At 36.6% G+C, this 14,571-nt stretch overlaps 1 protein-coding gene across 2 annotated transcripts in view; it reads left to right on the forward strand.

Annotated features, from left to right (window-relative positions):
- The window catches only part of LOC110460926 (aspartate--tRNA ligase, mitochondrial-like), a 28,792-nt gene extending 14,707 nt beyond the window's left edge, over positions 1-14,085 (forward strand). Inside the window, exons 8-18 of one of the 2 annotated variants that reach the window (XM_021514149.1) lie at positions 1,488-1,592; positions 2,034-2,213; positions 3,797-3,934; positions 6,361-6,423; positions 6,943-7,095; positions 8,545-8,599; positions 9,168-9,248; positions 10,751-10,848; positions 11,393-11,503; positions 13,301-13,376; positions 13,814-14,085. In XM_021514149.1, the coding sequence (XP_021369824.1) occupies positions 1,488-1,592; positions 2,034-2,213; positions 3,797-3,934; positions 6,361-6,423; positions 6,943-7,095; positions 8,545-8,599; positions 9,168-9,248; positions 10,751-10,848; positions 11,393-11,503; positions 13,301-13,376; positions 13,814-13,971 (1,218 nt within the window). In that variant the 3' untranslated portion in view covers positions 13,972-14,085. The remainder of the gene's footprint in view (positions 1-1,487; positions 1,593-2,033; positions 2,214-3,796; positions 3,935-6,360; positions 6,424-6,942; positions 7,096-8,544; positions 8,600-9,167; positions 9,249-10,750; positions 10,849-11,392; positions 11,504-13,300; positions 13,377-13,813) is intronic. The other variant, XM_021514150.1, reaches the window with a different exon arrangement.
- The last annotated feature ends 486 nt before the right edge of the window (positions 14,086-14,571 follow it).

Raw genomic sequence — 14,571 nt, forward strand, 5'->3', positions numbered from 1 at the left:
TTTTATGTATGTGTTGACCCATTTTATTTATGTGTTGACCCATTTTATATATGTGTTGACCCCATTTTATATATGTGTTGACCCGTTTTATGTATGTGTTGACCCGTTTTATGTATGTGTTGACCCATTTTATGTATGTGTTGACCCATTTTATGTATGTGTTGACCCATTTTATGTTTGTGTTGACCTGTTTTATGTATGTGTTGACCCGTTTTATTTATGTGTTGACCCGTTTTATGTATGTGTTGACCAATTTAATGTATGTGTTGACCTGTTTTATGTTTGTGTTGACCCATTTTATGTATGTGTTGACCCATGTTATTTATGTGTTGACCCATTTTATGTTTGTGTTGACCCGTTTTATGTTTGTGTTGACCTGTTTTATTTATGTGTTTACCCGTTTTATGTATGTGTTGACCCGTTTTATGTATGTGTTGACCTATTTATTTATGTGTTGACACATTTTATGTATGTGTTGACCCGTTTTATGTATGTGTTGACCCATTTGATGTTTGTGTTGACCCGTTTTATGTATGTGTTGACCCGTTTTATGTATGTGTTGACCCATTTTATGTTTGTATTGACCTGTTTTATGTATGTGTTGACCCATTTTATTTATGTGTTGACCCATTTTATTTATGTGTTGACCCGTTTTATGTATGTGTTGACCCGTTTTATGTATGTGTTGACCCATTTTATTTATGTGTTGACCCATTTTATGTATGTGTTGACACGTTTTTTTTATGTGTTGACCCGTTTTATGTTTGTGTTGACCCATTTTATGTATGTGTTGACCCATTTTATGTATGTGTTGACCCATTTTATGTATGTGTTGACCCATTTTATTTATGTGTTGACCCATTTTATGTATGTGTTGACCCATTTTATGTATGTGTTGACCCATTTTATGTATGTGTTGACCCATTTTATGTATGTGTTGACCCGTTTTATGTATGTGTTGACCCGTTTTATTTATGTGTTGACCCATTTTATTTATGTGTTGACATGGTTTTTTTATGTGTTGACCCGTTTTATTTATGTGTTGACCCATTTTATGTATGTGTTGACCCATTTTATGTTTGTATTGACCTGTTTTATGTTTGTGTTGACCCATTTTTTTTATGTGTTGACCCATTTAATTTATGTGTTGACATGTTTTTTTTATGTGTTGACCCGTTTTGTGTATGTGTTGACCCCTTTTATGTATGTGTTGTCCCAGTTTATGTATGTGTTGACACGTTTTTTTTATGTGTTGACGCGTTTTATTTATGTGTTGACCTGTTTATGTTTGTGTTGACCCATTTTTTGTATGTGTTGACCCTTTTTATGTATGTGTTGTCCCAGTTTATGTATGTGTTGACCCCTTTTATGTATGTGTTGACACGTTTTATGTATGTGTTGTCCCAGTTTATGTATGTGTTGACCTGTTTATGTTTGTGTTGACCCATTTTATGTGCTGATTCTGATGCTGTATTATTTTGTTGAAGTTCAAACAGTTGCTGATGATCGGTGGAGTAGACAGATATTTCCAGATAGCCAGATGTTACCGAGACGAGGCTCAGAGACCAAACAGACAACCTGAGTTCACTCAGGTCAGAGTTCATTGTCACATTAAACTTCTGGATCAATTCATGTGAAAGTTACCAGTAATTGTAAAGTAAAACATTTTGTAATAATTTATCTTAATACATTGGAAGAAATGTTCTTATTCAGTCCCTAAGATTAAATTCTTTGTAAATAATCTTCTGTTTGTTCCACTGGTCTTGTAGACCCCCTTTTTGAGTTAACGAGTATTTGACAGAATTTAACTCGTTAACTTCTCTTGTTAATTATTCCAGGAAACAATTGACATTCTAATTTCGATGAAATATAAACTTTTCAAAATTGTCCAAGTCTCATTTTTCTCACGCCTCATTCCTTACGGGCAATAAGCATCTTTTCTGTTAGTTGTAGATTCAGAAAATATTTTTTAACTGCATTGTTTAACTTATTTTATATGAATGAGGTTCAAAGTTCATTGTTTTTCTTTCCAGTTGGACATAGAAATGGCCTTTACCTCACAGACACACATAATGAGTTTAATAGAGAGACTATTACACCACTGCTGGCCCCGGGGGGCAGGGACCTTACCAGACACCTTCCCTGTCATGAAGTATGAACAAGCATTAAGGGAGTACGGCACGGACAAACCAGACACAAGGTTTGACATGAAGGTCGGTTATTGGCAATAGTAGTGAAAATTCAAAACCTTTAATTGAATTCTAAAAACATTTTTTTTAAGCCATCAATCCACCTAAGCTGGGGCACACATCTGTGGAATTCTTGTAGAATCGAAAAATTTGTGGAACTAGCTAATGATTGCACCAATGTGGTGTTGTTGACAGTACAAAACTTTGGGTAAAACATTGATTACTTCGTTATGTATTATCAAAGGGTTGTCTTCAATTACGAAAAGTAATACTTCTCTAGGCATTTCAAAAAAAAATCTGCCCAAAGGGCCTAGTGAGCTGATGCCGTGGTGCATCATCCGTTCGCCTTCCAGCGTCAATATTTTACTTTAAACAACTTCTTAATAACCAAAAAGCCTAGGGTGATAATGATATTTGGCCAGAAGCAAACTGGGATGAAAGGCTACCAAGTTTGTCCAAATAAATGACCTTTACCAATTTTCAGGGTCACAGGGGTCAAATATGTTAAAAACTTTAAACAACTTCTTCTGAATAACCAAAATGCCCAGGGGGATGATATTTGGCCAGTAGCATGCTGGGATGAAGGGCTACCAAATTTGTTAAAATGAATGACCTTGAATTGTTTTCAAGGTAACATAGATCAAATATGTTCAAAACCTCTCAACAGCTTCTTCTGAATAACCAAAAGTCGTAGGATGATGATATTTGGCCTGTAGCATAATCGGATGAAGGCTACCAAGTTTGTTAAAATGAATGACCTTGACATATATTCAAGGTCACCGGGATCAAATATGTTCAAAATCCTAAAAAGACTTCTTCTTTATAACCAAAATGCCCAGGATGTTGATATTTGGCCAGTAGTATGTTAGGATAAAGGGCTTCCAAGTTTGTTCAAATGAATGACCTTGAATTCACAGGGCTCAATTGTCTTAAAAAATCTTTATACGACTTCTGATGAATATCCACAAGGACCAGTATGGTGATATTTGGCCAGTAGCATTCTAGAATGAAGGGCTACCAAGTTTGTTCAAATGAATGACCTTGAAATATTTTTTAAGGTCACAAGGATCAAATATGTTCAAAACCTTTAAACAACTTCTTCTGAATATAACCAAAAGGTGCAGCAGGATGATATTTGGCCCGTAACATAATGGGATGAAAGGCTACCAAGTTTGTTCAAACGAATTACCTTCACTCATATTCAAAGTCACAGGGATCAAATATGTTTAAAATGTTAAACGACTTCTGAATAGCCATAAGGCCTAGAATGTTGATATTTGGTTAGTAGCATGCTGAGATGAAGGGCTATCAAGCATTTGAATGACCTTGAACGACTTTCAAGGTCACATTTTGTCAAATATGTATAAACATGTTTGTTCAACGTAATGACCTTGTTCGACTTTCAAGGTCACATTAGTGAAATGTTTTTAAAAAAAATATCAGGTTCTTTTGAATGACTTATAGTCATAAATACTGATATTTTGCCTGTAACTTTATTTTAGATCACTTTTAATGTTACAAGTGTGAGATGTATACCAAGTGAGCGATGCAGGCCCATTGGGTCTCTTGTTATTAATTTCAATCTTTTTCTTTTTTTGACATTTAAGCTTCAAGACATTAGTGATGTGATGTCGGACTGTGGCGTTGTTCGACTTGCAAGTGCAGAAACTGTTATCGCCTTGAGGATACCTGAGGGACAAGTAAGTGCAGAAACTGTTATCGCCTTGAGGATACCTGAGGGTCAAGTAGGTTCAGCTTCGATACAAGACCACATCAAAGATAAAAAGCTTAGGACATTCCAGGGCATTCGTCTTTTTGTAAAAAAGCAAGGGTTTTCATCGCTAACTCAAAGTAAAAACTAGTGTTTCATGAAAAGTAATAAAATTCTTCTTTAAGGATACAGAGAGTCCATTTTGCAGTTGTTGGTGTTTTTTTGGAAAAACATAGCCAAAGACATCTATCAACATAAAAGTCTCTTCAAGCTGTTAAACCTGTCTTCTGATAATTTGACTTTCATTCAATAACAAAAGTTGTAAGTTGGGGATCCTTAAGAAGATTATCTTTCCTCACCAAATTGTTCAGGGCAGATATCTCGTTGTTCCTCGAATGCCTGCAGAAAGCATGCATTGCTTCATAAAAAAATATACACTCTATTTATTCTACAACCATTATGAAACAATTTTTCGCCTTGGTGAAAGGCGAGTGCAATTTATCCACTGCGCCACCCGACCACCCATCCTTTTATTAGAAGGACGATTAATTACAGTCAAACTTCGGCAGGAGACAACCTCCATCTAGAGACCAACTGTGTTAGGAGACCAGTATTAGGGTCCTCCACCTGTGTTAGGAGACCAGTATTAGGGTCTTCCACCTGTGTTAGGAGACCAGTATTAGGGTCCTCCACCTGCGTTAGGAGACCAGTATTAGGGTCCTCCACCTGTGTTAGGAGACCAGTGTTAGGGTCCTCCACCTGTGTTAGAAGACCAGTTTTAGGGTCCTTGACCTGTGTTAGGAGACCAGTTTTAGGGTCCTCCACCTGTGTTAGTAGACTAGTTTTAGGGTCCTCCACCTGTGTTAGGAGACCCGTATTAGGGTCCTCCACCTGTGTTAGGAGACCACTATTAGGGTCCTCCACCTGTGTTAGGAGACCAGTGTTAGGGTCCTCCACCTGTGTTAGAAGACCAGTTTTAGGGTCCTTGACCTGTGTTAGGAGACCAGTTTTAGGGTCCTCCACCTGTGTTAGGAGAGCAGTTTTAGGGTCCTCCACCTGTGTTAGAAGACCAGTTTTAGGGTCCTTGACCTGTGTTAGGAGACCAGTTTTAGGGTCCTCCACCTGTGTTAGAAGACCAGTTTTAGGGTCCTTGACCTGTGTTAGGAGACCAGTTTTAGGGTCCTCCGCCTGTGTTAGGAGACCAGTATTAGGGTCTTCCACCTGTGTTAGGAGACCAGTATTAGGGTCCTACACCTGTGTTAGGAGACCAGTTTTAGGGTCCTCCACCTGTGTTAGAAGACCAGTTTTAGGGTCCTTCACCTGTGTTAGGAGACCAGTTTTAGGGTCCTCCACCTGTGTTAGGAGACCAGTATTAGGGTCCTCCACCTGTGTTAGGAGACCAGTATTAGGGTCCTCCACCTGTGTTAGGAGACCAGTATTAGGGTCCTCCATTGTAGTGATTTGTTTATAAACTGAACATGTATTAAGAGACCACCTGCACTAAGCAGTGATTTTCTTAACCTCTTTCCCACAGGGGCCTGTGCCTGTTGATTCAGATAAATATTACACACAAAAACATTATTTGGGGAAAAAAGTGACTTTTGCATTGGTTTTGGGAAAAAAATTGCAGATATCCAGGGGAAAGGGGTCTTAATAAGGCCCAAAATGGACCTTAAAAAGACTACATTTTGGACTTTGCAAGGGTGGTCTTTTAATACAGGCTTAGCTGTTAATTAAATCTTACCATGCTGGCAATGGACCAACACTTTTATTGGTTAATAGCCATGTTTTATTGAACAATAACCAATCTGCTTGCATGTATTATCTTCAAGTAAATCATGCGTGTACAACACTCATCCTAAATCTCCTCATTATTGCAAATGCAATCACAAGAGATGCTTGACATGTCCTGGACAAGTGAGGACAGGTTAGCTTGGTTGTGTGAAGAAACACCGGTGCCTGTACATATCTTATCATCTCAACATACAGCCACATCCAGAGTTTATGACATCAGCTGTGCTCAGCTTGTTGGTGAATCGAAACTAGGCATCAGGTCACAGATTAATTGATTGAATCTGTGAAAGAAGAGCCTGATTTAAATATATAGATGATCAAGGTCTTGTTGCCGTATAGGTGCTGAAGTAAACAAGACAATACAACCCCATTTACGTTATCCTGTGGTAGAATCAACTGTTGTTTGTATATGAAAGATATTGGAACAATAGTTTCATTTATACGTTATTGCAAAGCTGAAGACAACACATGTCAATTTAATTTCTATTTTCCAAGTAAAATTAGGACCTGGTTCCTAGTTACACCAAGATCAGTCTGTAAATCATAAAGTAAAGAGCAAAAATAGTGTATGTAGTCAAGTGGTCTTTTTAATTTTTTGTTTAATTTTTATTTGCGTGGCTCCTTGTTTAATTTTCTTTATACTTGCTTTTTTCCTTTTTTTGACAGAAATACTTTTCCAACAAAGAACTAGATACCCTTTGTAAGCCAGTCAGTGATGATGATAAAACAGTAAGTATAGAATTCCCATTTCAAGGTTTTCATCCCTCATGTTGAAGCTGTGCATGTATAGTTTCTGGGTAACAACATTAAGAAAGTGACAGGTCTTGAGTTGGATTCCTGAAGTTGTTTTTCTTTGTTTATTACTATTGTTTTGTTTTCAAAAACCCAAATTCTGAACAACTGTATTTAAATGTATAGCTTTACAATTTATTTGGAACTCTTTTATTATCTTCCCTCAACCTCCTATACCCCTACAGAATAGTGAATAGTTTACCTCTGAACTCTCTAAATTTTGCTCATTTACTAATGTATTTTCCCAAAATTATTTTGAGAAGTGATTTTCATTTGTGAATTTCTGTAGAAAAATCACGGGTTACAGCTATTCTGTGTTCTTTATTTCTTCAGAGATTTCTGTGGAATATGGTTTGTGAATCACAAGAAATGTGTATGAAAAGAGACACACACATCAGGGGTATACAATTTCTTATCATGGCTACTGTACTACTGGATTAACTTTTAATCTGACAGGAAATAATCACAGCTAAGATCAGTAGTGCTGATGACTGGAAGTCTTCAATTTCCAAACACCTGAAGTCATCCTGCCGAGACATCATAAATAAGAAACTACAGCTTGAACCGGGAGATATTCTTCTACTGTGTCATGGTGCGGGACATTTTCCGGTAAGTCTTGGTACTTGATTCTATGGTAGAAGCAGTCTCCTCCTGGTTCGTCATCATATATATGTTAATCTTGTTCATTTAGCTTTGAAAAAAAGACATTATGTAAAACTTTTGGCTTTTGTATTTTTGGAAATTAACTTATTAATATGATAACAACTATCACACATTGAGGAACCTCTAGGGGCCTTAGTGGCCAAATGGTTAAGACGTCTGACATTCTGCTACCACAAGCCCTCCACCACTGGGTCGCCGGTTCGAGTAAAACACAAACAAACCAAATTGAGGAACCTCTGATATTCACAACAGTGAGCAGATCAGTTTCCTGTGCTATATCTTGTGTTTAATTTTCTTCTTAACTCTTTCATCCCTATGTAACTTGAGTAGACTCTACCATACATTCATCTGGATGAGTCTATTATGGTCTACAGTGGTGAAAAGGTTAAGTTTTTTTTACAGTTTACATTAACTTGTATTTAATTATATTTTGGATATAACTGTAGCACGATTGGACCAGGGTACTTCTGCTGACAGGTAACTCAGTGGGTTAGAGTGTCTCTGTTCTAACGCCACAATCAATGGGAGGTTATTTAAGCATTAAACAGCATTCTGTTCCGTGTTATGGTCCTATAACACGGAACAGGATTGGATATGGTCCTATAACACGGAACAGGATTGGATATGGTCCTATAACACGAAACAGGATTGCAGACAAAATGAGTTATGATTATTTGTCTGTAATCATGTTTCGTGTTATAAGACCATAACACGGAACAGAATGCTGTTTCATACTTATATTTACATTTTTCATTTGTTTAAATTCACAACACATTTTTTCTAATTCTAATTTCGCTGTGTTTGTTCAAGAGATGGAACAGCCCATGGAATTGCTCAGGGAATGTTGTCTCGTGACTTTTCCCCTCAAAGAATTCGTTCGTGGAAATAAACACAAAAATATCGATACTATTTCCATAATTTAATCAATCAATATATTCAATTCACATTTTATAATAGTCTTACATAAAATGGTGAATATTAATTAACCACTGTGAGGTTTTTTGCTGATCCGCTTGCTAGTGCGGAGGGGAATAACTATCCAGTAGTTAGTTGGACCTGTGGAGATATCACTATGCCTGTGTTATAGTCTCATAGCACGGAACTGCCCTTGTTACTGTTATATAGTGCCAATGCAGAGCAAATGTAAATATTTAGCAATTGTAGGCCTGTAAGGGCTGTAAAATCATGTGAGATATTACGAGAAGCTGTTAAAGTCAGGCTTCAGCTGATTCAAATGTCCCTCAAATCAGGTGTCACTAAAGTGAAGTCTGATGTCAGTCAAGTTGGGTATAAATAGAGTTACGTGTGGATAAAGACAGATGTCTCAGAAAATATCCCTTTTAATATGAAACTGAAGTATAGTTTAATTAAAGCCTATTCATTGTTTGTTTTCAGTTTGAAGTCCTTGGGAAGAAGCGTCTGATGACAGCCAATCACTTAGAGCAGAAAGGTAATATAATAAAGATTATCGACCGGGATTCAGTTTTATTATATGATCTGGCCATCAAAGTACACGTAATAACACTGATTGTGATAACACTGATTGTGATAACACCGATTGTGATGTCAAACACTGATTGTGATGTCAAACACTGATTGTGATGTCAAACACTGATTGTGATGTCAAACAACGATTGTGATGTCAAACACTGATTGTGATGTATTGTGATTTCAAAAAAATGATGTGTATTTTAATGAAACTAAGATTTTTTATCAACCAAAACTTTCAATTAATTTTATGATAAATGTGAAATTTTATGATAGAAATAATCTTAGACCAATCTTCATTATCTCAGCATTTATCAAAGCAATCAAAACTCACACATTTTAACCATGTTTTCTCGATTCTTATTCAAAATTTTTAGTATTTTCTAAAGTTCGTATTTTACAAAGCTTCTAAAAACGATAAAAAACCAAGATATTAGCAGCCATAAAGTGTATAGTAACATCATAATGACCAAAGGGTAAAATCACAAATGTTTAACGATGTAATGTGGACATACTGTAGTATTTTCCAGGTCAGGCGATCAGAAACTCTTCCGATAACAATATTTTCTGGGTGGTTGATTTCCCACTTTTCCTGCCAAAAGAAGATGAATGTGAGTAATTTCAGATTTTGTCAATTCTTATTCATGAACATGTCAACTCACATTCATGGACATGTCAACTCTCATTAATGGACCTATCAACTCTCATTCATGGACATGTCAACTCTCATTAATTGATGTGTCAACTCTTACTCATGAACTCTCATTTATTGACATGTCAACTCACATTCATGGACATGTCAACTCACATTCATGGACATGTCAACTCTCATTCATGGACATGTCAACTCTCTTTCATGGACATGTCAACTCTTTTTCATGGACATGTCAACTCTTTTTCATGGACATGTCAACTCTCATTCATGGACATGTCAACTCTCATTCATGGACATGTCAACTCTTTTTCATGGACATGTCAACTCTTATTCATGGACATGTCAACTCTCATTCATGGACATGTCAACTCTCATTCATGGACATGTCAACTCTCATTCATGGACATGTCAACTCTCATTCATGGACATGTCAACTCTCATTCATGGACATGTCAACTCTCATTCATGGACATGTCAACTCTCATTCATGGACATGTCAACTCTCATTCATGGACATGTCAACTCTCATTCATGGACATGTCAACTCTCATTCATGGACATGTCAACTCTCATTCATGGACATGTCAACTCTTTTTCATGGACATGTCAACTCTCATTCATGGACATGTCAACTCTCATCCATGGACATGTCAACTCTCATTTATGGACATGTCAACTCACATTCATGGACATGTCAACTCTCATTCATGGACATGTCAACTCTCATTCATGGACATGTCAACTCTCATTCATGGACATGTCAACTCTCATTCATGGACATGTCAACTCTCATTCATGGACATGTCAACTCTCATTCATGGACATGTCAACTCTCATTCATGGACATGTCAACTCTCATTCATGGACATGTCAACTCTCATTCATGGACATGTCAACTCTCATTCATGGACATGTCAACTCTCATTCATGGACATGTCAACTCTCATTCATGGACATGTCAACTCTCATTCATGGACATGTCAACTCTTTTTCATGGACATGTCAACTCTCATTCATGGACATGTCAACTCTCATTCATGGACATGTCAACTCTCATTTATGGACATGTCAACTCACATTCATGGACATGTCAACTCTCGTTCATGGACCTGTCAACTCTCATTCATGGACATGTCAACTCTCATTTATGGACATGTCAACTCTCATTTATGGACATGTCAACTCACATTCATGGACATGTCAACTCACATTCATGGACATGTCAACTCTCATTCATGGACATGTTAACTCTCGTTTATGGACATGTCAACTCTCATGCGTGGACATGTCAACTCTTACTCATGAACTCTCATTCATGGACATGTCAACTCTCATTCATGGACATGTCAACTTTCATCCACGGACATGTCAACTCTCATTCATGGACATGTCAACTCTCATCCATGAACATGTCAACTCTCATCCATGAACTTGTGAACTCTGTTTTCTCTGTTCCAGCTGGTAAACTTATACCAGGATTAGTAGAGTCTGCTCATCATCCGTTCACAGCCCCAATTGAGGATGACCTTGACCTCGTGTATTCCGATCCCAACAAGGTCAGTTACTAATAAAACATGACAATGTTGATGGATATTTAATAAAACTTCTAGATAAAGTATAAAACCTTATTACCATAAATAAAACTTTAACTTGGACTTCAAATGCATTTACCTCAAAATTTAATATTATTTCGCTAACTAAATTAATTCTTTTATTAACTTACTTGAATTCATTTCATACATTCTCTCTTTCATCCAAATTTGTATGCAATAGCCTAGCATCTGGCATCAACTTTTTTCTCTTAACAATGATTTCCAAAAACCCATAAGGGTAGAGCCTTGATATTGAACATGTAGCTCACTGGGAGAAAGGACTTCAGCTCTGCATCAAAACATATAAGGATGTGCTCTGTTTGTATTAAGGTTAAAAATAACAGAAAACCAAAAATTCAAAGAGAAACATGTCATTTATTGAAAATAATAAATGACGGATGTAAAGAACCTTGACCTACTTTCAAGGTTACAGGGTCAAGGATGCTTAAGACTTATTGTGTTGGTACAGCATCAATATTCTCCCTGCATTGTTTGTGTACTGTAACAGGTACGGAGTCAACATTACGACCTGGTGTTGAACGGTAATGAGATTGGAGGAGGATCAGTTCGTATTCATAATGCAAAGCTTCAGAAATATGTTCTGTCGGAAATATTAAAGGTAGGTTTGTTTTCCAACACATCTGATATATACTTTCCAGAATTCTAACATCAGTTATCACTCTACCCTGTAAATGGTTTAGAGGTAGTATTACCAGGTAAACTATTGGTTTAACATTATAAGTAGCTGTCAATTTGAATCAAACACTCCTCAGACACCGGTTCAGTAAAGTGGTTTTGCATCAAAGTTCAAACTGTGAACTTTTTATGCTACATTTTGTATTTTTTTGTGATACAAAGTTGGGCCTTGTTTAACTAGATTCCCTTTGTTTGTGTATTGATTGTTAACCTGTTTCAAAACCATCAAGTGTCTCACAGACAATAAGTCTCTCACAACAAAACCATCAAGTGTCCTCACAGACAATTAGTCTCTCACAACAAAACCATCAAGTGTCTTACAGACAATTAGTCTCTCACAACAAAACCATCAAGTGTCTCACAGACAATTAGTCTCTCACAACAAAACCATGAAGTGTCTCACAGAGAATTAGTCTCTCACAACAAAACCATCAAGTGTCTCACAGACAATTAGTCTCTCACAACAAAACTATCAAGTGTCTCACAGACAATAAGTCTCTCACAATAAAACCATCAAGTGTCTCACAGACAATAAGTCTCTCACAACAAAACCATCAAGTGTCCTCACAGACAATTAGTCTCTCACAACAAAACCATCAAGTGTCCTCACAGACAATTAGTCTCTCACAACAAAACCATCAAGTGTCCTCACAGACAATTAGTCTCTCACAACAAAACCATCAAGTGTCCTCACAGACAATTAGTCTCTCACAACAAAACCATCAAGTGTCCTCACAGACAATTAGTCTCTCACAACAAAACCATCAAGTGTCCTCACAGACAATTAGTCTCTCACAACAAAACCATCAAGTGTCCTCACAGACAATTAGTCTCTCACAACAAAACCATCAAGTGTCCTCACAGACAATTAGTCTCTCACAACAAAACCATCAAGTGTCCTCACAGACAATTAGTCTCTCACAACAAAACCATCAAGTGTCCTCACAGACAATTAGTCTCTCACAACAAAACCATCAAGTGTCCTCACAGACAATTAGTCTCTCACAACAAAACCATCAAGTGTCCTCACAGACAATTAGTCTCTCACAACAAAACCATCAAGTGTCCTCACAGACAATAAGTCTCTCACAACAAAACCATCAAGTGTCCTCACATACAATTAGTCTCTCACAACAAAACCATCAAGTGTCCTCACAGACAATTTGTCTCTCACAACAAAACCATCAAGTGTCCTCACCGACAATTAGTCTCTCACAACAAAACCATCAAATGTCCTCACAGACAATTAGTCTCTCACAACAAAATCATCAAGTGTCCTTACATACAATTAGTCTCTCACAACAAAATCATCAAGTGTCCTCACAGACAATAAGTCTCTCACAACAAAATCATCAAGTGTCCTCACAGACAATAAGTTTCTCACAACAAAATCATCAAGTGTCCTCACAGACAATTAGTCTCTCACAACAAAAGTAAGACAGGGAACCATTACATTCCACATCAGATTGATTATGAACAATATCTGGTCTCTAGGGAAAGTACAGTTTAGTAAAAAGGTAAAACAACCAGCAGGTCAAAATTGCCAAGCCTGACATCATTAGAGTGTGGTGCCAAGGATTACACTGCTCCTTCCAACACTTTCTGATTACATAATGCAGGAGCAAAGAGCCAGCGTCCAATAGATGTCAAGGAATGTTTTCATTCTAGGTTTCTTAATACAGTAACATATTCATGTCATAATGATAATCTGTGTTGACAGGAGGATACAAGTGAGCTGAGTCACCTACTATCCGCTCTAGACATGGGATGTCCACCTCACGCTGGGATCGCACTAGGTAATAATATCAACCAATCTTTGATATAAAATTTACGGAAAATATTTTGATTTGAATGGCAAGTGTGCTGACGATATGGTGCAAGGTAATCTTCTTAAGAATTTAAATAATCATACATCTGAAACTGCATAACTTGTATTAAACTTCGGCAAAAGTCAGGGTCATTGTTTGCATAATGTACTTTGAAGGTCATATCAACAAGGTCAAGGTCATTACTTCTAAAGTTAGAAACATATTTACTGAGCGAAGGTTAATATTGGTTTCAGCATATGATATGACCATGTTAGAAAAACAAGTAAATATTCTCCATTTTTTTTGAATGACCAATTATTTTCATTCAAAAGTTTTGCAGTTTCTTTTTTTCTGTCTATGTTTTGCCATTTATATAAGCTGGATTCCTTTCAGGTTAAAAGTTTGGAATTTGTCTTACATTTCAGGGCTGGACCGACTTTTCGCTATCCTGAGTGGAGTTAACAATATAAAGGATGTTATTGCCTTCCCAAAGTCTTTCATGGGATCTTGTCCCATGAGCAAGGCGCCATCTAAACTGTCAGAATCTGATCTTAGTCTGTACCACCTAACACTGAAATCATAGCATTGAAAATGATGTCATTGAAATGTTGATCAAAACGGTCAGAGGAGCTGTATTATTTTATATTAAATTATAAGAAAGAAAACATTACCTATTGTTTATTTTTCTTTCCAGTTTTGTTTAACCCTTTCACCACTGTAGACCATAATTGACTCATCCAGATAAATGTATGGTAGAGTCTACTAAAGTTACTTTGGGGTGAAAGGGTTAAGATATCATTAATTATGATATTCTTTGCATTTTGAATACTTGATTATTGTTCGGGCATAATTGAAAGTCATATACTATAGATACATTTGTTTAACACATTGAGTCTAAAATCCAGATAAATAAGACTAATAATGTTGAATTTATTATAACAAACAAGTTAGGCAGCTAAGGTACACATACCTTTGAATATTATACAGAAACACAGCAAGTTGTTTGTGTTTATTTTTTTCTGAAATACCACAATCATTCCCCTAATCTCAAACAACTCAAGGATCAAATTATAAAAATTCTGAACATACAACAATAAGAATAGTTTTGAGAAAAAATATTGATGTATGTACTGTATACCGGGGAATTTTCACCGCAATTAAAGTTTCACCTTTTTGGCCCTCT

Source organism: Mizuhopecten yessoensis, unplaced genomic scaffold, assembly GCF_002113885.1.
Source record: "Mizuhopecten yessoensis strain PY_sf001 unplaced genomic scaffold, ASM211388v2 scaffold10523, whole genome shotgun sequence".
In the NCBI taxonomy this organism is placed as follows: Eukaryota; Metazoa; Mollusca; class Bivalvia; order Pectinida; family Pectinidae; genus Mizuhopecten; species Mizuhopecten yessoensis.